The sequence below is a fragment of the Gopherus flavomarginatus genome, chromosome 2, assembly GCF_025201925.1.
Source record: "Gopherus flavomarginatus isolate rGopFla2 chromosome 2, rGopFla2.mat.asm, whole genome shotgun sequence".
In the NCBI taxonomy this organism is placed as follows: Eukaryota; Metazoa; Chordata; order Testudines; family Testudinidae; genus Gopherus; species Gopherus flavomarginatus.
Window position 1 is genome coordinate 49,498,381 of NC_066618.1, and position 24,801 is coordinate 49,523,181.

Below are 24,801 nucleotides of genomic sequence, written 5' to 3' on the forward strand. Positions count from 1 at the left end.
TGGAGTAATGATTGAAACTGTTGAATGGCTAAAGTGCTGCATAACTGTTTAAGTATGGCAACCCACAGTGGCTAGTGCTTATCGAGACTGACACAGTTACAGAGCATAAGTTGTCTCCTAGGCTACGTCTAGACTACCCGCCGTATCGGCGGGTTAAAATCGATTGCTCGGGGATCGATATATTGCATCTCATCTAGACATGATATATCGATCCCCGAGCATGCTTATATCGATTCCGGAACTCCACCAACCCCAACGGAGTTGCGGAATCGACAGGGGGAGCTGCGGACATCGATCCCGCGTGGTGAGGATGGGTGAGTAATCCGATCTTAGATATTCAACTTCAGCTATGTTATTCACGTAGCTGAAGTTGCGTATCTAAGATCGATTTCCCCCGTAGTGTAGACCAGCCCCTATTCATCACAATGGAAGTGAAGTTGCCTTTTGTCTCATCCACCCACAAATCCTGGTTTCCTTTTGGAGGTAATCATGGTAACTATTGTACAATCCATTCACATCTTAGGGTCAAATCCTGCCCTCTGCTTCCCTATGGCCAGATCCATCACCTACTGAAGTCAATGGAAGGACTCACATTGACTTCAGTGGGAGTTGCTTCAGGCACTAGAGTGCAAGGTAATGCAAGAGTTGAGGGAACCTTTCCCTCTCCCATGCAAGCAGCTGGCCAGTTGCCCTACACAACACACATGCCTAATGCAGTGGAGTGTACGGTTGATAAGCATCAGCAGCAAGGAGTAGCTGGTGCACTGCTCCTGGCCAGAATAACATGTTTTCTCTTTGCTTCTTGTGGTAGTTTGTTGTGAGGCATCTTGCCTGGCACTAGCAGATGGCTGCCTCTGCCCATCCTGTACTTGCCTGCCCTAGTCGTGTGTTTTGGTTCTAGGACAGGAGTCTTCCCTCATTTACAAAGTCTTAACCCACAATGCAAATATTACTCAGCATCAATCCTAGTTCTAATTGTTTATAGAAAGCTGAACTTGTCACTTCTGAGATTCAGAAGATGCATGAATAAGTAATTGATCAGATACATTTGTATTTTGTCATATATTTATTTCAGCAACTAAGGTGCCTGTGTTTTCAGTAATCTCTCTAAACACTTTGTCTCTTTCATTTTGTAGGGCCCCATTGGTGCTGCTGGTCCTCCAGGTTTTCCAGGTGCTCCTGGTGCCAAGGTATGAATATCATCTTTTAGAAGAAGGTGAAATGTACCATCTAATTCTTATGCACAGCAAAATGTGCACTCACATCTGACAGTGCTTTCAAACCAAACATTATTGTTACAGATCAGAATGAGGAAAAACCCTTACAGTCTTTTGGAAATATTATCACATATATACATAAGTAACACTATTTTGAAATATGGCAGCTTTTCCACACAGCTAGACTATTTTAATTTATTTTTTCCTAAATAATCACGGGGAATGTTTGCCCCAAATGATCATAGGGAAGTGCCCAAAAGGATTACATAAAACATGTTGATTGCATACAGGGTTGTAAAGTCCAGCTGTGGGCTCTTTAGTACAAATCTGTTCCATATTCAGCACTCAAACTGATTGCTGCATTTGCACTGATGTAAACTGAACTTCTCGGAGCAGAATGAATGCAGAATAATCAATAGAAGAAATGCCAGTAAGAGACTCATACTCTGGACCTGAGAGCAGGATTTCCTCTATAGTTAATGATAGATTAGATGAAATCTGAATCTAAGAAATGAACAGATAAAGGCACTTACGGAGATATAGAGCCTGGTTCATCACTACTTCACACCTTGTGCAGTTATGTATACCTGTGACAAGTGGAGGTGAAACATGCCAAATCAGCATGGTAGTATTTTACACTCACTAGTCACAGGTATCAAAAACTACACAAGTTGCAGATTGGTGGAGAATCAGGCTCCTTATTTCCTGAGTTCCAGAAATTACTATGAAGAATCTACAATTAAAAATAATTATAGCTTCACTTTAACCCTCAAGTAAATAATTTGTCCCCATTGCAGATTATAGATTAAATAATCCATTTGCTGTAGGTCAGATCTTGGAGTTCTTATTGAGTTAAAACTCCCATTAAATAAAATGGAATTTTTTGATGGAGAAAGAATGGCAGGATTTAGGCCAGTGAGTCAAGTTATGTCCCATTTGGGAACTGTATTGACAATTTGCAAAGAGATCAAGGGCTACACTGATTTTGAATAAGCTAGAGTAGTTTGCTGGTGCTATCCCCTCCTTAATACAGATATGCTTCCCACGAAGATTACATGTCCCAACAGACAAATCTATCTTGATTCATATTTAGATCAGAATGATGGAGAATTGTTTGCTGGGATCCTTAGTCTTTACAAACTGAAACTCTGTATTGAAGATGAGGACGCATGCATTCTTGATAGAAGGCAATAGCTTTAGAAACCAAATAAAACCTTATCCAGAGTGTATCCAGTAATAGCAGAGAGTCTGTGCAGTCAGTTTATGAATACATAAGTAATTAGAACAATTATGGGTCTGAGGGCTGAGTTAGCCTCTAATTCTGATATACCATTGAAAAAAGAGAAAAAGGTAAGATCCCATAAAAAGGTGTAATTGATACCCGCCAGTAGCTTATTATAAGTTCAGATGCAAAAAATTAAATTGGACATCCCTCGCCCGGAAGCACTTTGAGACCGATTCATGGTTGCCCTGCACCTTCTATCATTATTTGCAACAGTGCAGACCAGTTCCATAATTGACTTGCTGTGTGATCTTGGATAATAACGTATGGTCTGATTTTTCAGGGGTGCTGGGGACCCACAGCTCCCATGAAAGCCACTGATTTCCATGGGAACTACATAGGCTTCCAAGGCTCAGTGCCTCTGAAAACAGGTAAAAAGGCTATGTCTACACCGTGACCTAGGGGTGTGATTCCCTAGATCGTGTACATATACTCACGTTAGTTCTTGTTGAGCCAGCACAAGTATAAATAGCAGTGTAGCTGCGGTAGCATGGGTAGAGGCAATGGAGGCACAACTGAGCAGTGCCGAGTGCACACCCACCCACCTAACACCAGTGTGTATGTATTTGGCACGGCTCAGCCATGCTTCTACTGCCACTACTCATGCTACCATGGCTACAGTGCTAGTTATACTCACGCTAGCTTTCATCGAGTACATGTACACGACTTGGGGAATCACTGCAGCTCATAGTGTAGATATAGCTTCAGTTTCTTCATATCTCACACAGCAATAACAAATGCTGACATTTATTATTAATCTCAGGTTGCAGTGGTATTACTAGTGTATGCTGAAAGACAACATGCTGTGGTATATCTACTGCACTGTTCTTGTAAATGAAAGGTCTGATACCATTTTCTCAAATAGGGTGATATTGGAGCTGCTGGTGCTGTCGGTCCCAGTGGTCCTGCTGGTCCAAGAGGGGAGCCCGGACTTCCTGGTGCTTCTGGCCCCGTTGGCCCTGTAGTAAGTTAGCTTCAATCTTGCTATCCGCAAATGTGAATTCTTGGAGCTCGGGGGAGTAAGCAGAAGATTATATTAACCAATACCTTTTGTCTTTCTTATTAGGGCAACCCTGGTGCTAATGGCCTTGCTGGTGCTAAAGGTGCAGCTGTAAGTATCTCTAAATTCAAGCTGAGTTGCTTCAAAAAGCATGTTTCAATTAAAGTGACAAAGAAGATAATGAGATTATGTTCTTTCTTTTTTGCTTAACAGGGTCTTCCTGGTGTTGCTGGTGCTCCTGGTTTGCCTGGTCCTCGTGGTATTCCTGGACCTGCTGGCCCAGCTGGTGCAGCTGGCCCTAGAGGACTTGCTGTAAGTGGCATAGTCTATATTATATCTCTATTTTATAATGGCCAAAGTCTCCACACTTGTAAAACCTGCTGGATATATTTTATCTTTAATGACAAACATTTTAGTTTTTCTTTCCAAGGCATTTCAGGTTACACATAGCAGCTCACTTCCATGTTTTGCCACCTCTTGGCTTGTTGTGACTTAAGAATTCATATGTTGCACATTCTTACGGTGTGCTGACCATGAAGCTCAGTAGTTCTTGCACACTAATGCTATCCAAAGTTGTGTAAGGCAGTAAGATGCAACAACAGTCTTAGTGCCAGGCCCTCGGCTGGTATAATGCCAACTAAGCAGCAGACCCTGAATGCCTTAGGTCAATTGATGTTATTTTAAATGATCTTTAAATATATAGTTTTCTATGAATTGTTCCATGTGTGTTAAACAAAAAAAACCCATCAGACACATACCAGGAATGGCCCCTGATTGTCTGTCAAAATAGAATGATGCAGGATACCCCCACTGGATTATTGAATAGTTCTTTGCTGCATAGAAAGCTTGCACAGGTGGAAGAAAGTATGTTTTTAGGGTGTTTAATTCTGTGATCTCTTTGCGTGACTCTAGGGTGAGCCTGGCCTTGCTGGATCCAAGGGAGAAACTGGTAACAAGGGTGAACCTGTGAGTATAGTAGCACTTGAAACATCTTTCAGTGAATGAATTTTACTGTAGCCTGTCGCATAAGATTCTGATCTTTTTCTCTGTTCACATTAAAACAGGGTGCTGCTGGTCCACCGGGTCCCGCTGGTCCAAATGGTGAGGAAGGCAAGAGAGGCTCTACTGGTGAAGCTGGTGCTACCGGCCCCCCTGGTCCAGCAGGTCTAAGAGTAGGTTCTCCTTGCACATTTCAGCCATAAGCAAAAAAGAAGGGAAATGACACAGCAAAGCTAGAATGACAAACACAAATAAAGAAATGAAGAGTCATTAATGCTGCTATCCGTACTATTCTGGCTAAGTCTAGCCCCCTTGGAATGTGCTCATTGAACAGATATTGTATCCAGTGATCCGAGCCATTTTCGCATAGTACATATTAGATTAGAAGATCATGGCCAAAGTCTGGCCCCATATCCAGAGTTGAATTTTACCAAACACTGAGAGTGCTCACACCAAAAGTCCTGGTTCAACCCATTAGAGCTCTGGGAAAACACAAAGTTTGGATCTCTCTCGGGATCCAGATTTCCCCACAGTTGAGGGTGCTCAGATCCAGACTCATCTGAGATATCAGCAGTTTTGGTTTGTATTCTGAGCTTTAGCAAACTCTGCCTTAGCAAGTGACTCAATCTCTTTTCCTTTCTTAATCTGTTTTGTGTTTGTTATTCGTAGGGCGTTCCTGGGTCTCGTGGTCTCCCTGGGTCTGATGGCAGAGCTGGTGTTATGGTGAGTTTTTGTACAATTTACTTCTAGTCAAATAGTGTAATGCAGGATTTCTTTAGTTATATATTTGGATGATACTTGTGGCTAATTATCTCTGCCTTTAATTTTTTTTTTAATTTTTCTTCTTTTTTTTTTTTTTGGTAGGGACCTGCTGGAAGCCGTGGTGCTCCTGGTCCCGCTGGTGCTAGGGGTCCTAGCGGTGATTCTGGTCGCCCTGGTGAGCCTGGCCTCCTCGGTCCAAGAGTAAGTCTGAACTCAGTAGCTTTGCTGGACAATTGCAAAAAGGGAAATGACTTTCATTTTGTGGGATAAAACTATTCAAAAATTAGAGAAGATTTTTGTCCATTATCACAGAGGATAACTGGCAAATTTCCATCAGCCTGTCGTCATACAGATCTCTTGGTATTATGAGTGCTTTCTTCAATAAAATGATTAAACGACATCAAAACATTTAATGAAATTAATTAATTATTATATAGTGCTATCTTGGTAGCAACTAAGGGCCCCAATCATGTACCAGGACCCCATTGTGCTAGGCACTGTACAAACACAGAACAAAGAGATGCTCCCTGTCCCAAAGGTGATTCCACTGACTATTACTAAGGCTACTTTTATGTCATGGAATCGAGAAACTGTGACTTCCAGAGATCTCAGTGACATTTTCTGCTTCAGCCCCTGGGGGCCATGGGACTGGAGCTGGCAGCCAGCGTGGCCCCAGCAGGGTTCCAGCGATGAGTGACAGCCTCCTCAGAGTCCCCAACAACCTCCTCAGGGGGCTTTCCTCAGGGTTCCAGTGACAGACGACAGCCTCATACACGTGGGAGGGAGGGAAGAGAGGGAACCCTGCAGTTCTCAGCCACCATGGTGGCAGGAGACACTATGGAGCTGCAGCAGCAAAAGTCACAGACAGGTCACGGCTTCTGTGAATTTTTGTTCATTGCCAATGACTTGTACTATATGTGACTTATACTAAAAATAACCATGATAAAATCTTAGCCTTAGTTATTATGTATACAATGTGGTAATTATGATCATAGTTCAAATGTGTGTGTCTGTTACAGTTTTCTCTAAGCCACATTGGCCCTTGTTGTTAGTCATGTTAACTGAAAGAACAATAAATCTTGTCCATAAATTCACATGAGTTGATAGATTATCTAGGTTATCTATACTGCTCCCATTAAAGTCAGTAGCAAAACTCCCATTGAGTTCAGTGGTGCAGGATCTGGCCCTAGTCTGTCACTGCCTTCATGGCATTGGTTTTATTCTCTCTAATTCACCCTCTGTAAAATTTGTTTCCGTCAGCTTTCTAATAAATGTATAAACCATTAGCTCCCAATTCTGCAAACACTTATGCACATACTTACCTTTAAATTTTTGAATGTTTGCAGGATTAGGGCCTAAATAAGTTTAACCAAGTGGCACACGTATTATAAAATACAGTATACGGAATTAAAATGACTGTTTTCAATCTGTATGGGAATATATTACTGAGTTCTGCTTTAATGTGTTTTTGGTGCAAACAATAAAGACTTAGCGTATTTACTGCAACTTATTTAGATAGTATATAGAAAAAGCTGGGGGGGAGGAGTTGTTTGTTTGTTTTTAATGATCTGAATGAATTTCATGACAATAAAACCTTTCTGTTTTAGGGTCTCCCAGGTCAACCTGGTAACCCAGGCCCTGCTGGCAAGGAAGGTCCCGTTGTAAGTATTCTTTTCTTTACATTACATTTTCCAAATATATATTAAAACTATTGTCACTGAAAGGAGAAAACGTGTACTGAGAGTGACTGTATATTCAGATATGCTCTCCAATTTTTAAAAGTAAACCATATACACTCAATGTTTGCTGTTTCCCCAAAAGGGTAACTCGTTTCCTTACATCACTGAAAGAAACTGAACCATGGGCCCATGATTAAAAAATAGGTATTCAAAAGTATGATTGGTTTTTTAGGGTTTCCCTGGTGCTGATGGTAGAGTTGGCCCAATTGGTCCAGCTGGTGCAAGAGGCGAGCCTGGCAACATTGGATTCCCTGGACCAAAAGGTCCCAATGTAAGTACAATAGAACAGAGTGAGCCTACTTCTTGGTAGAGAGTTATCTTCATAATAATTATAGTTAAGCACTTGAATCTGCTTGCATGCCATTTGCATTGTTATTTATTGAGTATAGTGTACTTAATGCTATCAGGATAGTTTTGTCTCTCTAGTAATTTGTGCAGTAACCCAAAATAGAAACAATATTTTTTCAACAAACCAGTAGAAAATGTTTAAGGCTGTTATCAGAATAAGTGCATATTACAATATATGTTCATTTTAGTGCTGCTTTCTATATTTAATTGTTCTACAAACGTTGGTCGCCTGCACGCATTTCAGCTATAGAGGAACTGCAGGTCTGGCTGTTCAAAAGCTTTCTGGATATGCCTGAACATATACAGTCTGATCTAAAGCCCATTGAAGCCAGCAGAAATACTCCCATTGACTTTAGTGAGGTTTTGGATCAGTCTTGTAGGTGTGATAGGTAATTTTTATACTCAAGCCCTTGGATTTATGGTGTTGCCTAGTGAAAGCCACCATGTACAGCATCTCAGAGAGCAGAACCGAGCCCTGCCAATATAGATGAATGGGGGTTTGAAAAAAAGGACAAGGTAATTATTTCTGTTGTATAGATGTTTTCTCCTACCTCTTCAACTATCCAGTGAAAAGGTCTGAAAATATAAGGATAAAGGAACATGATGATAATAGATATTGTGGCATGGAAAATAACAATCTTTGATTGGCACTTTAACTGTTTCCAAAATGATTACTTGTTTAATTTGTTTGTGTTTCTCCCTCCCTCGTCCCCCCCCCCCCAACCTTCATTTACTGTAGGGTGAACCTGGCAAACCTGGTGACAGAGGCAATGTTGGTGTTGCTGGCCCACGGGTATGTGTATATTTTATCTAGTAATATGTAGATAGGAGGTAGGAGAGCAATAACATATATTCATGGCCCCCACAAAGAGAAGATAGCATTAGTTTGTGCAAGTGAACCAAAGAATAACTGATGAAATAGGAGAACACTCTGTAAACATGTGTCTAACCATCTATCAGTACACTGGACTAATGTTAAACGTGAATTACTCTGCTTGGTTCACCCCATACATTAGATCCCTTCCTGTGTAAATCGATTCTGAAAAGGAAAGCTTATTAATTTCCAATTTATCCCTCAAATTCTGTTTTCTTCATATTATTTATGAGATTTACTAAATCTCCAGGGGAAGGGATTGCTTATCATCCTCATCCTGCCATCAAGAACTCTTCTTTTTCTATGGCTGATGGATCAAATTCATTCATATAACTTCACTGAAGGAAGTTTCAACCAGGGATGAATTTGACCCCATGACTTCTAGTTAATTCTAGAACCATAGCCATCCCACAATACAATTGTAAGCACTTCTGTTATCTTCTTACAATGCAGCTATTAAACACAAATAGATAGAAATCTGAGCAGGATAAAGACTCTTATTAACTAGACCAGTTGCAGGTACAAAATAAGCTGTTGTGGCCCTATACTTTCAGAACAAGTATGTAATTCAGAAAGACAGGAAAGCTTGGATATATAAATGAGTCATCAAATCTTTCTCCAATACTGTGTTTAGGGTGCTCCTGGTCCTGATGGCAACAATGGTGCTCAAGGTCCCCCTGGCATTGCTGTAAGTAACAGCTTCTACATCATAAACCTAGTTGCATAATGTTCTTGGTTTAATATTAAACTACAGGACTTCCAATATGAAAAACCTTCTCTTGTTTTTCCAGGTCCTAGTTAAGCATTTTTCTTTTTAATTCCCTCTAGGGCAATCCTGGTGCAAAAGGTGAACAAGGTCCAGCTGGCCCCCCTGGCTTCCAAGTAAGTAAATATTCACTTGCCAGATGTTATCCGATAAATTTTATCATTCATAGTAGCAAACACTATAGTTGATATTTAACTCTCCTGTTTTCTGTAAGCTCACCTTCACCTATTCAGAACTTCCTGGGTAGATCTCTCTGGCCAGCTGAAATCTCAGATGTTTAGATTTCTTCAGTGTAATTGTATCAAAGCACTCAATGTATGAATGAATGTCAAAAATATTTGGGCCTAGATGTCCTTTTTTACTGCTGTGCAGTGGGACTACACAATTATTCTTATAACTTAGGACCAGATCAAAGGCCTATTGAAATATCTGGAGTTTTTCAGTCAGGCCCTGAAAGCAAAACATGTCCCTTGTTCTTTCATGTTCTAAACTTGGCCTCTTACTGCTGCTTTGCTGTAAGATGTGTCGGCTCTTCTGTAACAGTCTGAAATGCATTCAGTATGTCAGGTAATAACTTTATTCATATGTGTATTTCTTTTAGGGTCTCCCAGGCCCCTCAGGTCCTGCTGGTGAAGCTGGTAAACCAGGTGACAGAGTGAGTAATGCAAGCAGTGGTTTGCAAGTAGTGACAGTTAGAATATCAGGTTGGAAGGGACCTCAGAAGGTCATCTAGTCCAACCCCCTGCTCAAAGCAGGACCAATCCCCAGACAGATTTTTGACCCAAATCCTTAAATGGCCCCTTCAAGGATTGAATTCACAATCCTGGATTTAGCAGGCCAATGCTCAAACCACTGAGCTCTCCCTCCCCCAGTTGATGTGCTGTGATTAAACTCATACATAAGGTGAAGAAAAACTAAGTCTAGTTTAGATCTTCCATTTACCAAAATGAAAAGTGTTCCATATTCCATGCAAAGTTTCTATGTAATTCATTATTAAAGGCAGCAAAAAATCAAGATGTTCACTTAGCAATTGAGAGTATTTCTTATTTCAGAGTTCTAGTATGAACAAAGCCAAACCCTGATATGACTTTTCAAGCCTGATCTGACTTACACTAGTATTCCAGGTTGAATCTTTAAAAATAGACTGACAATAAATGGAAATTATTTGACATAAAATTTCCATTCCAAAACTTGAGTGTCTGCTTTTCCTGCAGCATTATTTTAGTTTATGCCAGTGTAATTCCATTAAAATCTACTGAATTACATGGGCATAAAATTGGGGTAACTCAGTGGTGAAGCAGGCCTCCAGAGTGTGCATAAGATTGAAAGCTAGACCTGCCAGTGCCATGGGATACTGTCTGGCTGCATGTTTGGGGTGGAAAGGGTCTCTGTGCCCTTTTATCCTCCCCCTCCTTTGTGCACCGAAGACCAGGTTGTGATGTGCCATATTTGTCATACATTTTTGCACTCAAAAGTACTTCTAACTAGTATTTAAAAAACAAATGTAAGACCACAACAATCATGACAAGCTTGCTTTAGAAATTAGCTTAACCCATGTTTCTCTTTTGTCTAGGGTATTCCAGGTGAATTTGGCCTTCCTGGTCCTGCTGGCCCAAGAGTAAGTTACTCTTCATAGTACATTTTCAAACTGTCTTGAAAAAGCTGTATTTATGTACATTTCTAATAAGACTTGATAAACTCAGGAGGAATGAGAATTCTCAGCCCCAGTGCATGCGCCGGGCCTCCTAATCCTCCCATGTAGTGGGAAAATAATGGGAATGGCCTGCTGCTCCCTCCCATGTCATGTTTGACCTCTGCATATGCATAGAAGGCCTGGCCCAAAGCACAGTGAAAACAATCAGTTTCTTTGTGCTATGGATCAGGTATGTTGTGCACTAAACTACTAGCCATGACCCCAACACACCTAGTCACTTCCAAACCTACCTTACCTCCAACCCTAGAATGATAGTGTAAAGAGATGCTGCAGAAGCTTCTCTGCATTGCACAAAGTAATGTAGAATCCCCCTGCTTGTGCTCAGAAGTAGACAAAACGCTATACTTCTGCTGTGGTGGGCATAAGAGGCTGGACATTGTTTCTTTAAAACACGTTTAACTAGTTGCTTTTCAAAATATGACCATATGGCTACTAGCTGAAGCAGAGAATTCATGGCAGTATTGTTCTCCTGCCATGCAGGAAACGCTCTGATTAGGAGACATAATTTACATTTTATTTATGTTGTCCCTAAACTGCTTATCAGAAAACTATCCGGTTGGCTTCAAAACTTTTAGAAGCTGGGAGATGCCTTTTTTCCTTTTAAAAACTGTATACATAAACGCTTAATGTTCTTAGGGGTGATAATGAGCATTACTGAGTTAAAACAGACAATAAAGATGCTTGTTTGATAGTTACGATGGCCCTAATCCTGTGAGCTGCTCCATTTGGATGGACCCACATTAGAATCCTAATCCTGCCCCCAAATTGGCCTGTGGGGCATCAGTTCACAATTGTGCACATGGACATTGTTAAGAGAAGTTGTGTGCACCCTGTCCAGAGGCAGAATTTGGTGCTTAGAAAATATTTGTATTTTAACTGGCAATCTCTCTCAATTTAAAAGCTTTGTGGGTTTTATATTGATAGGTATGTGTCAAAAACTATGGACCAGATCCTCTAATGCCTAGTGAAGTCATTTATACCTGTACAAAGTGGGTATAAAACTGCCATTCTGATTTGTTTGCATTTTGCACCCAGTTTGCACAGGTATAAGTGACTGTGCAAGGTCTTGGCAAACCAGGCCCTTCAAAAGGGTACATGGAATATATTTTACACAATATGAATGCCAATGTAATTTTTTAGTTTGCACAACTCACATCAAATAAAGAGTTTGGTGCAATCAACCAATCATTTAATGGCTCTGGTTTATAAAGGACAACTGAAACCAATCTGTCTCTTTCAGGGTGAACGTGGTGCTCCAGGTGAAAGCGGTGCTGCTGGTCCTGTAGGTTCCATAGGAAGCCGTGGTGCAACTGGCCCACCAGGCCCTGATGGTAACAAGGTATGAATTTGCAAACTGCTACTGCTATGACCGAGTGCATAACTCCACTTGATGCTGATGACAATTACCTACATATATCCTTGAGACAGTGGGCCAGATCCTCAGGTGGTGTCAAATGGCAAAGCTCCATTGAGACCTACTGTGTACTAGTTTGTTATGCGCTGAACATTTTCCCTTCACAAAGGATGGGAATGGGATTCCAGCTAAGAATCACTGATACAATTTATGTTAGCTAAGTGTTCCATTTGCCTCTTTTGAACTGGATTTATAATGTGCCTGACTCTTTGTGCCAAACTTTCATCAATGCAAACATTAGCACTTACATTTCTATATCTTAATTACTGATATCTATGGAAACGTGTGAGCCCAATGATTTGCTGACACAAAACTGCCCCCACAAAAACAAAAGCCTGGATGAAGCCCGAGTGAATCTGATGCTTAAGTTTCACTTGACCCACATCAAATTGCAAAAGCTGGAAGCAAGAGCATCATTTAGTAACTGAGGATCACAGCTAAAGTCACAGAGAAACAAGGAAAGCCAGGCATTGTCTTATCTTTGCAAAATCTCATCAGTAAAGTTGAGTTTGGAATCCAGGCTCCATTCTGTCAAGACTTCCAGATTCTAAAGAGTCAGGGAAATGGTTTTGATTTGGGCCTTTTCTCTAGTAGAAAATTGGGGTGACATGGGAGAGGGGGGCAGGTTCCTGGGCAAAATGGAAGATTACTGTTGTTCTGGAAGATCAGGCTGTTCACCTGAAGCAAAATTCAGACGTGGAGTGAACAAGCACTACTCCACTGCCTTCAGGGAACTCTGTTGAAAGCAATGAAGTTGCACCCATCTACCACAGGAATAAATTTTAAAAAATCTTCTAAAATTTGAGGTGAACTATTTGAAGATAAGAATGATTTATTGAGTCAGTCCTTTCAAAAATTAGAAGAAAGATGAGGAATTCAATGCTAAGATAATTTTGCTGAGACCCTTACAGAACAAATTATTCCTTTCTTACATGTTCCCTTGTTACTGCTAGGGTGAACCTGGCAATGCTGGTGCTGCTGGTGGTCAAGGCCCAGCTGGCCCTGGTGGAATCCCAGGCGAGAGAGGTATTGCTGGTGTCCCAGGAGGCAAAGGTGAAAAGGTAAGTCACCAGTTTCAACCAATATCATTGCAACTGAAACACATGTGCACAGTTTGCGGGAGAGAGGGGGGGACTGTTTGTGTTCATAAACAATTGAACATAGAGGTCACCTGAATATAACTTTCACCAAAGCTGAAAAGTTATGTGAAACGTATTTCACAGAAACCCATCACTAGCACAGGAGTCAATGGACTATTTTCTCAACAGTCATGATCTTGTGAGGTGCTGAAAGCCTCCTCTCTGAGGCCGGCACCCTTGATCTACCCTTGGGACTCAGCAGGAGTAGTGGTCACTTATCACTTTTCAGGACTGGGCCCCATGAGTTTACTGAGAAATATATTAAACTTGTCTTCAGTGAGTACTGATTACAGTCAGAATGAAGCAATGTAAAAAGGGCTCCGCCTACTTTGTTACAACTCATTGAGGACTGAGCACTAGTTACAGGATCTGTAATATTTATGATATGCAGTTAGCAAATGTAGAACGAATACACGTAAGCAGTTTCATACTTACAGCACGGTATTTTCTTTCATCTGGCTGATCCATTCACAATTTTATTCTTGGGAAATGAATTAAGAAACTCTTATTTTAATTTTGGAATTAGGAATTCCCTTCAGTTTGCCTAAGCAACTCACCCCAGTCATATTACTACTGTGTATAAAACTCAATGATGAACTGCAAAATCTAGTATCGTTTTGTCAGATACTCCAAATGTGAAGTGCCTAAGTGTATGAGTAATCTAGGTATCCAAGGGGAATCAGAGAAATATCTCAGCAATCAAAGCCTTTCTCGGGCTGTGAGAGTATGAAATCTAGTGGATGACCTCTAAGCCTACGTTGGCAATATTGCTTCATTGGTTTTGACTAAAGGAATCAAACGGCATTCAGCTAAAGATGCAGTCAAAAAGGGATGAGGCCATGAATTGTCTGACACTCTTTATAAGATACAGTATCCAGGTAGCTGCCATGTCGATCAATGCAAACCATAGTACATATTTGAGAAGAACTATTAGGGCTGAATCATATTCTGATTCCTTGAGGCTACAGTGATGGCCAATGACTATCCTTCTTGTGACCCTCGTTCACTATGTAACCATTTATATGCTCCCATTGTGTTCAACAATTATTTTTCCTGCTCTAAGCATAAAGTATAATGCGGATTCCCAGAAGAATTTGTACATACAGCTTTTATGGGCCAAAGGAAAAGGGGGAGGGAGCAGCCTGATTCATATCTCACATTGGTGCAAGCCAGATTGAGATCAGTAGCAAGTCCCTCAACTTTTTCACAGCTGTAATTTGTAATTGAATCTTTAATCCCATTCAAACACGCTGTCATCTGGGAGGAAGGTTTATGGCTATGGAGCAGGATTTCCATGCTGGGAGGAGGAGAGCTGAGCTTGCAACTCTTTTAACCTTTCTTTTGTGCTTTGTCATTCCTCTTCCTCTGCAACTTCACTCCACAACTCACTGCTTAGCACAAGCAATGGCGCACTCAGCAATGCATTTGCTATTAAACTCTCATTCAGGAGAGTCAGATTTCAGTCTGCATGTTAAAAAGAGAATGTGCCCCAGAATGAAGATTTCCTTTTGCACTCAAGATACACATACAATAACTGCACATGAAGGAAGGAAGGAAGGAATTATGTCTCCATGTATGAATAAGAATTGAGTGGGCACCATGATGATGCAGTTAGAATAGAGAGTTTAGATCACTTTTTGTCTCTGGCCTTCATTAACAATATAACATGATGGGGTTTGTTTGTTTTTTCCTGTTTCCAGGGTTTACCAGGCCTCAGAGGCGAAACTGGGGCAACAGGAAGAGATGGCTCTCGGGTAAGTATATCAAGTCATTCTATTATCACTGAATTTAGCTCCGGACACTTCAGAAATGCTTCTGTTGAAGGGGAATGAACAAGATTTACAGGAGCATGTTCAAGCCTTTCCCAGAGTCTAAGATCTGTTCAGGTCTTTTACAAAGTCAACAACAGGGCTGTCTCCAGGCACCAGCTAAGGAAACAGGTGCTTGGGACGACCACTACAAAGGGGCAGTATTCTGTCGGCTGCTGGGGTGGCCCATCCGGGTCTTCGGCGGGAATTCAGCGGCGGGTGCCTCAGTCCCTCTCTTTCTCTTTGAGCTGCTGCCGAAGAGGAAGAAAGGGAGTGAAGGACCCGCCACCAAACTGCCGCTGAAGAATGGAACAGCACAATCGAGCTGCCGCCGAAGTGCCGCCAATTGGGTGTTTTTTTTTTCGTGACGCTTTGGGTGGCAGAAAACCTGCAGCCAGTCCTGGTCAGCAACAAAATGGTGTTTAGACTTCAGCTCTCCATATTTTAAAGAAAAGCTTTGAAATACACCAGCAAAGTAAAATAATAACTTTATTGAGTAATACTGAGAAGGATTAATCTGAAGTCCCAGCTTTCTCTAGTGGAAGGGAACCAAAGATGTCTCAAGACACTAAATGTTTTGCATTAATGAACTTAAGGATCTCACACTTCGTTGCTTCCATAGGCTGAGCTCCTTGAACAACCCAGGGACCCCTAGCATCCCTCCATTCCAACCTCTCACAAGCTCCCTGTATGCCACCCTGCCATCCCCCTCTATTTCAAGACTCCCTGCAATTCTACCACACCTTTCCCCCCATGCCTGGGCTCTGTGCGCCCTCCCATTCTTCTCTTCCCCCCCCATACCAGGGTTCCCCATTCTCCCCCCATGCCTGGGCTCTGTATGCCCCCCATTCCTCCCTTCCCCCATCACCAGCACCATTAGTATTTCTTTTCTTTCTGCCTGGTGATAAGTCATTCAGGGTGTTTAACCTGTATTGGAAGATGGACAGGGCTGAGACAGTGTAGGAAGGTGTTGATGGCTGCCATCAACTGGTTTTTTGTTGTTGGTTTTTTTGATCTATAGACAATTACAGACATGACTGAAGCGGATGGTTCTGTTAACCAAATACCAGGGCCTTTGTGTGCCCCCCATCTGCTTTTCTGATTTTCACAAAAATCAATAGCGTTCTGCCCACTGATGGCTAGAACACTCCTTGATTGGATGCTGCATTTTTGAGTTATCCCATTACATACAGACAAATGCCATCGAGCTGAGTATAGTGCCTTGCTTTACTCAGACAGTTATGCAATGTCACATTACCCTTTAGTTACAAATATTCACACTATATGGGCCCGAAACTGCAAACCCATGAATCACAGGAGTAAAACTCATATGAGCCAAGTAAGTCGTTCATTGAAGTTAATGGGTCTACTCAAGTAAGGTTCCAGGATCAGACCCTATATATGCTTTATACATTAGATAAAGTGGAAAAGGGGTAAACAATAGACACATACAAATTAAGGGCCCAACCCTGCAATTGTTCAGTGTGTGGACTCCAACAAAAGTCAATGAGAGTTATGAGTGTAGATCAATGACAGAAACAGTGAGGTAACAATAAGCTCGTTTTTCATTTGTTCTAACTGAAGACCTTTTGTACCGCAAAGGCACCTTAGTTTTTTCAAGGAGGTGCTCATTTTAATGCGCAGGCTCACAGAGGCCTTGGGATACTCACAGTCCACCTGGGAACTTGTACTCTGGGAGGAAGAGAGTAGTGAAACATTTTTTCCTCCCAAATTTTGCATCATATAAGTTCATAGCTAATAAAACAACATTGTCACACTGCTGTCTCCAGAAGGAAGAACAGAAAGGAAAGGCAGTGGAGCAGAAAGAATGGCCACTCTTGCTTGTGGGAATGTATGTAACCAGAAATCATGCCATGTTTCTGTTCTTCTTCTTTAGGGTATTCCTGGTGCCATTGGATCCCCTGGCCCTGCTGGTGGCCCTGGTGATCGGGTATGTCTCTGTTTGCTTTGTTGTTACCAATGTAACTTTTGCATGAACATTTAAAGGCTGCAGGGGAAAATATAACCAGTCTCTGTTTAGAATAAAAAGAAATGCCATTCTAGCTAGCATTGTAAATAGACGTTCTAAATCTTTCATATACTGCCCATATTGGGAGGGCTACCAGAGGCTATAAAACCTCCTTGGCAAGTGAAGAAGGATTGCCACAGCACTGCTCTGTCCTAGGCAAACGGGTCAGGGTGGGAAGAATTGTAGGAGTATAGTGGGCCCAAACATAGAGAAGGTTCTGGATTGGGCTCTGCCTTTCTGATTGCACACTTAGCCTTCTGGTGGGGAGGGGAGCAGTCAGGGGTGATGGAGGAACACATATCAGCTCATCATTGTTTTGAAATACACCAGCATTTAATTCTTGGTGATAATTTCAGGAAATGTCCAAAAACCGTGTGAAAAATGCAACTCAGTAGCATTAAATAGGTGAAAACTGGCGTATTTCTGATGAAGAGTAATATGTAGTGGTGATCTCTTCTCACTTGCAGGCATAGGGGAGATGAGTACATAATTCCCTCATTAATCAAAGATAAGGCCATATTATCTAGAGTATATCCCCATTCTGCTTACAGTCAGTGTGATTGCCAATGGCACATCATAGTGAAAATGTCCTTTGGTATATTTTAGGGTGAATCTGGTCCTGCTGGCCCTGCTGGCCCTGCTGGTGCTCGTGGTGCTCCCGTAAGTAGCAACTGAGAGAACATTTCCAGATGCAAAAATGCTACGTTCAGAAAACAACTACTCTTGAGTGCTGACAGCTTTATTCCTGGGTATTTCTTATCTCACTCTAGGGTGAACGTGGTGAGGGTGGTCCTGCTGGCCCTAACGGATTTGCTGGACCTCCTGTAAGTACCAAGTGTACGATTCACTCAAACGCTGCAACATTCTGTTGTTGTGTTCCTTCAAAATATATTTTAAACTTTTTTTTATTCCTCTCTGTGTTTTTAGGGTGCCGCTGGCCAAACTGGTGCTAAAGGCGAGCGGGGTCAGAAAGGACCTAAGGGTGAACTTGGTCCACAGGGTGCTATTGGACCCGCTGGCAATAGTGGACCAGCAGTAAGTAAACTGAAGTTACTATTAAAATACACTGACCCTTGATGAAACTATGCAACCAGGACAGCTGGCAAGTGGGCTTTGAACTTTCAACAGTTTTGTTTTGTTTGTTTCTCTCCAAGTTTCACACTTTCAAAACTAAAGTTTTAAGCTGCAAGAAAGGTGGTGATTCTGGTTTGTGAGAACTTTATCTTCAGTTTATTTGGGAAACTCAAATGAATTCCCTTGCCTCCAATGACTCTGATCTTGATTCAAAACACTGAAACTTTGAGTTAAAAGCAAAACCATAAATGTGTCCAGGTTACTAAGAAGACCTGAGATCATCAATACACCTGCAGTCAAGTTTCTTGTTAACAAATTTTAATAGTTGTGATAAAGATTTTTATTCATTTCTCTTAACAAAAGCTGTTATAATTTACACAGTCTGTTTATTTCCTGTTTATAAAAATGCACTTAGCCAAGACTCTGGGCTCAAGTGTACAATTTAATTTTTTAGAAGTACATAGAACAAAATTCAGGTTCAGCCAGGCTCAATATTAAATTCCTCCTAACACAAAACCTCCTTCACTTTGTTCATGTCCACTCAACTGACTCCTTCAGACAGAGGTTAGGAAAATAAATAAGTTTTGCAACATGCTATGAAGGTCAATACATTGAGGCTGTGTTGGGCCAAACAAAGAGATGTCTTTAGGTAAATTCCAAAGTTGAGGATCCCTCACTAATGGCATCCTATCAAAGATATATATGTTCCTTAGGGGCTGGACTTTCAGACCCATACTCCTCCTGTACATGTGCACCTGCACATGTGGTTTTGATGGAACCGTTGTCACATCCAAATGATGTAATGTAAGACATGGGAACTATGTTGAAAAGATGCTGAAAGTCAGGACCTAGATCTTTAATTATTCCCATTTTGAGACTTTACAAGAGTAAATTTCTTTACGGGATTGTTTAGGGCTTTACCCTTCTCCATATGCTTCCAGCTAGAGCAGTATCCTGCCTTGGCCTTATTCAACCTATATAGAGTTGTTGTAATATCCATACAACACATATGTAAGTGATTTCTTCATGCCCTTTGCCAACTAAGCCATTGCTATTTTGTTTTGTTTCGGAGTTTGTGGGTGTGCATGTAATATTTGGAAGCCAGTTTAAATTGAAAAAATTTTCACTTAAAGCCTGAAGCCCTTGTTCAGTTTGTACCAAGTCCTTGGTATGCTGACTTCCATGAGTTCACCTGCATAAGGTTTGAGTGAAAGCTAAGCAAAGGAACTCAGATTTGTTCCCAGTATTCAAATATGTACTCTGATATTGGAAGGGGTAGAGCAATCCTGCTTCCATTAAAGTTGATGGCAAAACTCCCATTAACTTTAGTCAAGAGTAGGATTGGGACCTTTTTCTATATCTGGAACTTTGGAAGTTTTTTGTTTGGTTCATCGTTTTCCCTTTCTCCTCCTCGCATGTAGGGTCCCGTTGGTGCTGCAGGTCCCGCTGGTGGTCGCGGTGACGCTGGTCCTCCTGTAAGTCTTTAAGCTTCTTACACCTCCATTTTCTCTTGACTTTGAATCATCGTTCAGTGATTCACCTTCCAATGATTCAGCCCTCACCTTCCCCTTGATTTTTATTTGTAGGGTATCACTGGTTTCCCTGGAGCAGCTGGCAGAACTGGTCCTCCGGGCCCTGCTGTAAGTAATTGGTGAAAGTAGTTTATCAGATGACAGACAGGCTGATATGGACAAATCCCAATCTCAGTTCCATCTATATAAATCATTGATGTGAGAGGAGTTAATCCTGAATTACACAGGTGTAACTGAGATCAGAAACAGGCCCTTAATTACTTAGCACCAGTGTTTAAACGTGCTTAGGTTCATAGAGTTGCAGATGGGTACTTAGAGGGAATTTCAAACCTCCCTTTCCCCCCCAATTGGGAGTAGGTGCCTAGGCACTTTTGAAAATCCCATTAGGCATCTGTCTGCATTTCTAGGTGCCTAAATACCTTTGTAAATTGTGTCTTTTGTGCTAGTTTCTGCCACCTGTATTCACACTGAGTAGCAACTTACTCTGGGAGCAGTTCCATTAACTTCAATGGGAGTGTTCCTAGGGTAAGGCAGTCCTCAGCTTGGGAAAGAGTGGCAGAAAATCACTTTTTGCCCACATTTTCAAAACTGAAATTCTGCCCTCTTTAAAGTGCCCTAAGTTGAGCACCCAAAAATGAAGGGACCCAAAATCACTAGTTCCTTTTGAAAATTTGGACCCTTAAGCTTTGGGTGGGAAAAAATTTTCTTTAAGATCCAGTATGTAATCTAATAACACATGCAAAGGCTGGCACATGCATCATGAAGGTGCATCCATTCATTTGAAAAAGACCTCTTTTTTTCCCTTGTCTGACATTCCGGTATTTAATTATGTTGGATATTACCACATGTCTGACAGAGCTAAAAGCTGCTATAAAGGGTCCAGCCAGAGTGGAAGAAGAAAATACCCTGTTATAAAATGATTACAATAATGTGAACAATCACAGCAAGTAGGCACTGAACCAAGACTATAGTTTATTCTGGGGCAAATTGTACCACTCTTATTCATACTGGGTAGTTCCATTGATTTCAGACATACATGGTGAGTAAGGGAGGGAGAGGTTGGAACTTCTAACTTTCTAATGAGGATCTGGGCCTAAATCCCTAATAAACTATTGCTGAGTGCCTTTTTTGTTTCATTGAGAGATGATGAATAATCTCTGTCTCTTCAGGATAGTGAACTAATGCTTATATTTAATCTTAGGGTATCACTGGTCCTCCTGGTCCTCCTGGCCAATCTGGCAAAGACGGTCCTAGAGGCCCACGTGGTGATACTGGTCCAGTTGGTCGTCCTGGTGAACAAGGTGTCGTTGGCCCAGCTGGTTTCGCTGGTGAGAAAGGTCCATCTGGAGAGCCTGGTGCAGTTGTAAGTCACACAACATCTCTTCTCATTCCTAAATGTTGCTTTTAATGTAAATATTACAAATCCCAGTACAGGTCTTGTGCTTCAGCAGTTTTCTCTTTTAGCCCCTATCTGGCAAAGTGTGTAAACTCATGCTTCCCTCTGAGTATGTCCCTAAATCCCGCTGAAGTCAATGAGACTTAAGCACATGCTTGAAGTGAAGTACATGCTTAAGTACTCAGTTGAATCGGGGCTGTGAAAGGCAAAGTGTGTTGTAAGTTCTCTGAGTCAGCTTCTGCTGCCTTTACTCCTGCTAAGGAGTATATTAGTTTGAGAACACCTTTCTGAGACCAGGGGGGCTATTTGCAGAGGAACATACTATTCGGTCTGAGTAAGGGTGACAGAATTTGGCTTCTGCCATTAAACTATGAGGCAAGCATGCTGCTTTTCCACACAATAAAAGACCAAATATGATGCTAAGGAAGGCATTTGTAATTGTATGTTTTAGACAATTTCAGGTCACTTATGCATCAGAATCCCTAATAAGTGGATGGAGGTCTAAGTGATCTAAACTTTAGGTTTAAAATTGTACAACAACAACAAAATTAATCAGCGGTCTTCAACTTGCACTCACAGAATTACTAGCCCTGCTAAGGTCAAAATGATATTTTGAGGTCCTAGAGTATAGGCTACCTTGGATTATCACTGTCTACTTCTCTATCAGTTATTCTTTCCATGATCTATTTTATTTACAGCAAACAGTTGTGCCACACATATGATTTGTGCATGCAACTGATAATAATGCTAATGAAAGCTGTGTAGTTAAATCTTTATGCATCACACTTAAAAAATTCCCCCTTATATCCAATGTAAATCTTTGTAGAAAATTTCTGAACAAGAAAATCTAATTCTGTATTGGAAATATTGGATAATGGAGTTATAGGCCTGATTCCCCACTATTTTATACTTAGCATAGTCATTTGCACCTGACTTAATAACATTTTACACTCACATTGCATAGGCATAAATTAATATGGACCCTAGCTGGCTATTCTTGGACCAAACCTAGCTCACCCCTTCACAATTTCAGCAAAATAGACGAGTACAGCAAAGGACCCTCAACAGCAGAGTGTACGTTCACATTGGTATCTTTAAATCCTTCCAAAGACTAGAGGATCAGTTTTTGTACTATAGCATATCATTAAATAGATTTATGCTATCACTGCTCTGAAAAATACCACTATCTTTATGCACAGCCATCCCTCTATGGCATGCCAAAGGCATGGGCTATTACAAGGGCTCAGCAGAACATGGAGAAAAATAAACTTTTCACCAACAAAACTTTTCATCCGAAAATATTTTTGTTGGAAGAGTTTTGAGCAACTATATATATTACAGACTTTTAACTTTGAAATGTAATGGAAAATACTGAATGTCTAACGTCTCTTGTATGGGAATTATGGCTGAGAACCACCTAGTGAGATTCCTCTGAAAGCACTTGGTTCAATTATGGGATCAAATCAAATTGCAAAAATTTAGTGTTGGTAAAAAATCCATTCAGATTTGCAATGCCACTGCGAAGCTCCCTTTTCTATAGACAAGGACCATAACATTCGATGTTCTCTTCTTCCTTCCTCAGGGTCCTCCTGGTACCTCAGGACCTCAGGGTATTCTTGGTGCTCCTGGTATCCTTGGTCTGCCTGGCTCTCGGGGAGAACGTGGTCTTCCTGGCATTTCTGGAGGAAACGTGAGTCCAGGACATCCATTATATTGCTTTTATCAAACAGCTCCAGAGATAAAATTTACATTTTCTTTAACATTTAATCTAGGACATATAGAACCAGATTCTGATCAATGGAGCCAGAACAATGTAAAATTGGTGTGAGATCAAAGAGTGGCTCACTATATTTAATGCTTGCTTCAAAGACACAGTAAGACTGATTTTGAGATTTGGGATTTAAAGTATAGTAGAACCTCACTAATTCTGACTAATATACTAATCCGTACATTCCATCCCTTAATTTGCACCCCCAAAAAATCCCTTCTTACATTTTGGTATGCCTTATCCCCTGTTCTTTTTAATTTTGTGTGTTTACTTTCCCACTAATTGCAGTGCACAGTAATTGGTAATGGATCTCTCCATCATTAATGTCAATTAATGAGGTTCTCTTTTACTTTCTATCCCATGGGCTAAATCAAGTCAGTTATACACTCATGAATTAAAATGTTCTTTAGATGACACACAGATGCTCATGTCACAAATCCACCTTCATCAAGATCTTAGAGAGACAAGGTGGGTGAGGTAATATTGTTTATTGGACTGGCCTCTGTTTGGGGGAGAGACAGGTTTTCAAGCATATGCCAAGATTTTCCAAATGGCAGCAGTCTAGGACCGCATGCAAAAATCCAGTTGCAACTTTGTGTCTAACTCGCATGTCAAATTACCACAATCACTCACACACACATACACATGGGTATTGTGCATTTCAACAGTCATTTTCAACTGTAACCACCTTATTTGTGTCTGGAAATGAGGACATCGATTAGGCATGCATTTATAGCTAACCCTCGGCACTTCCTCTTTTGAAAACCTGTTCCAGGATGTATAATATTAATCTTTCACTTGGCTGGGGGAGGGAGAAGGCACAAAGCACGCAGTAAAGAAGATTGCTTTTTTGTAATCAGATGCATATGTTTGTTTCTCCAAATTCTGCTTTACTTCTGGAACTCCTCAAAGAGATATTTCTTCTATGGGTGTAGTTCATGGGCAGAAATAAATATTCAGAAAAGTGTTGCTCGATAAAGCCAGTATGTGAAATGCAATACAGTGTCCTACTCTTTTTCCCTTCCTAGGGTGAGCCAGGACCTGCTGGTATCTCCGGTCCTCCCGGTTCACGTGGCCCCTCTGGCCCCTCGGGTTCTCCTGGTCTGAACGGTCCTGCTGGTGAAGCTGGCCGTGATGTAAGCTGCATTATATATCGTTTTAGGGAAGGGGGGGTGGTAGTTCAGAATAATGGGGAACATATGTGCCAAAACAGGACATTGCTGGAGAAAGTTCTGCTAGCAAAATTACATCCTACACAGTTTTAGGTGCAGATTAAAGCAGGATCCTTGGAAATTCAGGCCCCACATCAGCGGGGTCCTAGATGGAGCAGTGAGTCCAAATCATAGTGGGAAGGCAGTCAGCTTCCCTCACCTCCTATGCTGCAAGCTCTTCCGGGCAGGGATCATGTCAGAATAGGGCCTCGAACATGACTGGGGCTCCTGGGCACTATGGCAATATGAGCCAAATCAAGGACTCAGGAGTGGGAGGAAGATAAATCAGAGGAGCTGAGAAAGATAATCTATTCACTTAAATTCAGAGGAGGAGAGAGAGGAGCTGAGAAAGATAATCAGAGGAGCTGAGAAAGATAATCTATCCTGGGGATAGAGAACTGGGCTAGAAGGAAGAATTTATCTGGGAGGCTGGTTATCCCATAATTTTTAAAGTACTCAAAACCAAACATCATTTAGACATAATTCACCCCTGCAGCATTTGTATCTCTTGCAGTGAGTTAGTGAAATGTAAAAATAACATTGAATGAGGAATGCAATACACATAATCCTAAAAACAAAGTCTTACCTTTGAATTCAAAGCCAATGTTAAGGGACAGAAATTAAGCTTATACCTCGAGCCTTCAGAATGTAAGCTGTTAATGATTGCACAACACCTAGCATGTTTTAAGCACTATCAGAGAAACAGTGGGAGTTAACTGCTAATATCTC

At 41.2% G+C, this 24,801-nt stretch overlaps 1 protein-coding gene across 1 annotated transcript in view; it reads left to right on the forward strand.

The window, feature by feature from the left end:
• Positions 1-24,801, forward strand: part of COL1A2 (collagen type I alpha 2 chain) — a 50,147-nt gene that overhangs the window by 17,212 nt on the left and 8,134 nt on the right. The window contains exons 16-42 of the mRNA XM_050941752.1: positions 1,137-1,190; positions 3,365-3,463; positions 3,566-3,610; positions 3,713-3,811; positions 4,412-4,465; positions 4,564-4,671; positions 5,168-5,221; positions 5,363-5,461; positions 6,868-6,921; positions 7,172-7,270; positions 8,087-8,140; positions 8,856-8,909; positions 9,050-9,103; positions 9,589-9,642; positions 10,561-10,605; positions 11,942-12,040; positions 13,069-13,176; positions 14,955-15,008; positions 16,960-17,013; positions 17,698-17,751; positions 17,862-17,915; positions 18,019-18,126; positions 19,587-19,640; positions 19,752-19,805; positions 20,899-21,060; positions 22,676-22,783; positions 23,890-23,997. Coding sequence (XP_050797709.1) covers positions 1,137-1,190; positions 3,365-3,463; positions 3,566-3,610; positions 3,713-3,811; positions 4,412-4,465; positions 4,564-4,671; positions 5,168-5,221; positions 5,363-5,461; positions 6,868-6,921; positions 7,172-7,270; positions 8,087-8,140; positions 8,856-8,909; positions 9,050-9,103; positions 9,589-9,642; positions 10,561-10,605; positions 11,942-12,040; positions 13,069-13,176; positions 14,955-15,008; positions 16,960-17,013; positions 17,698-17,751; positions 17,862-17,915; positions 18,019-18,126; positions 19,587-19,640; positions 19,752-19,805; positions 20,899-21,060; positions 22,676-22,783; positions 23,890-23,997 — 2,043 coding nt within the window. The remainder of the gene's footprint in view (positions 1-1,136; positions 1,191-3,364; positions 3,464-3,565; positions 3,611-3,712; positions 3,812-4,411; positions 4,466-4,563; positions 4,672-5,167; positions 5,222-5,362; positions 5,462-6,867; positions 6,922-7,171; positions 7,271-8,086; positions 8,141-8,855; positions 8,910-9,049; positions 9,104-9,588; positions 9,643-10,560; positions 10,606-11,941; positions 12,041-13,068; positions 13,177-14,954; positions 15,009-16,959; positions 17,014-17,697; positions 17,752-17,861; positions 17,916-18,018; positions 18,127-19,586; positions 19,641-19,751; positions 19,806-20,898; positions 21,061-22,675; positions 22,784-23,889; positions 23,998-24,801) is intronic.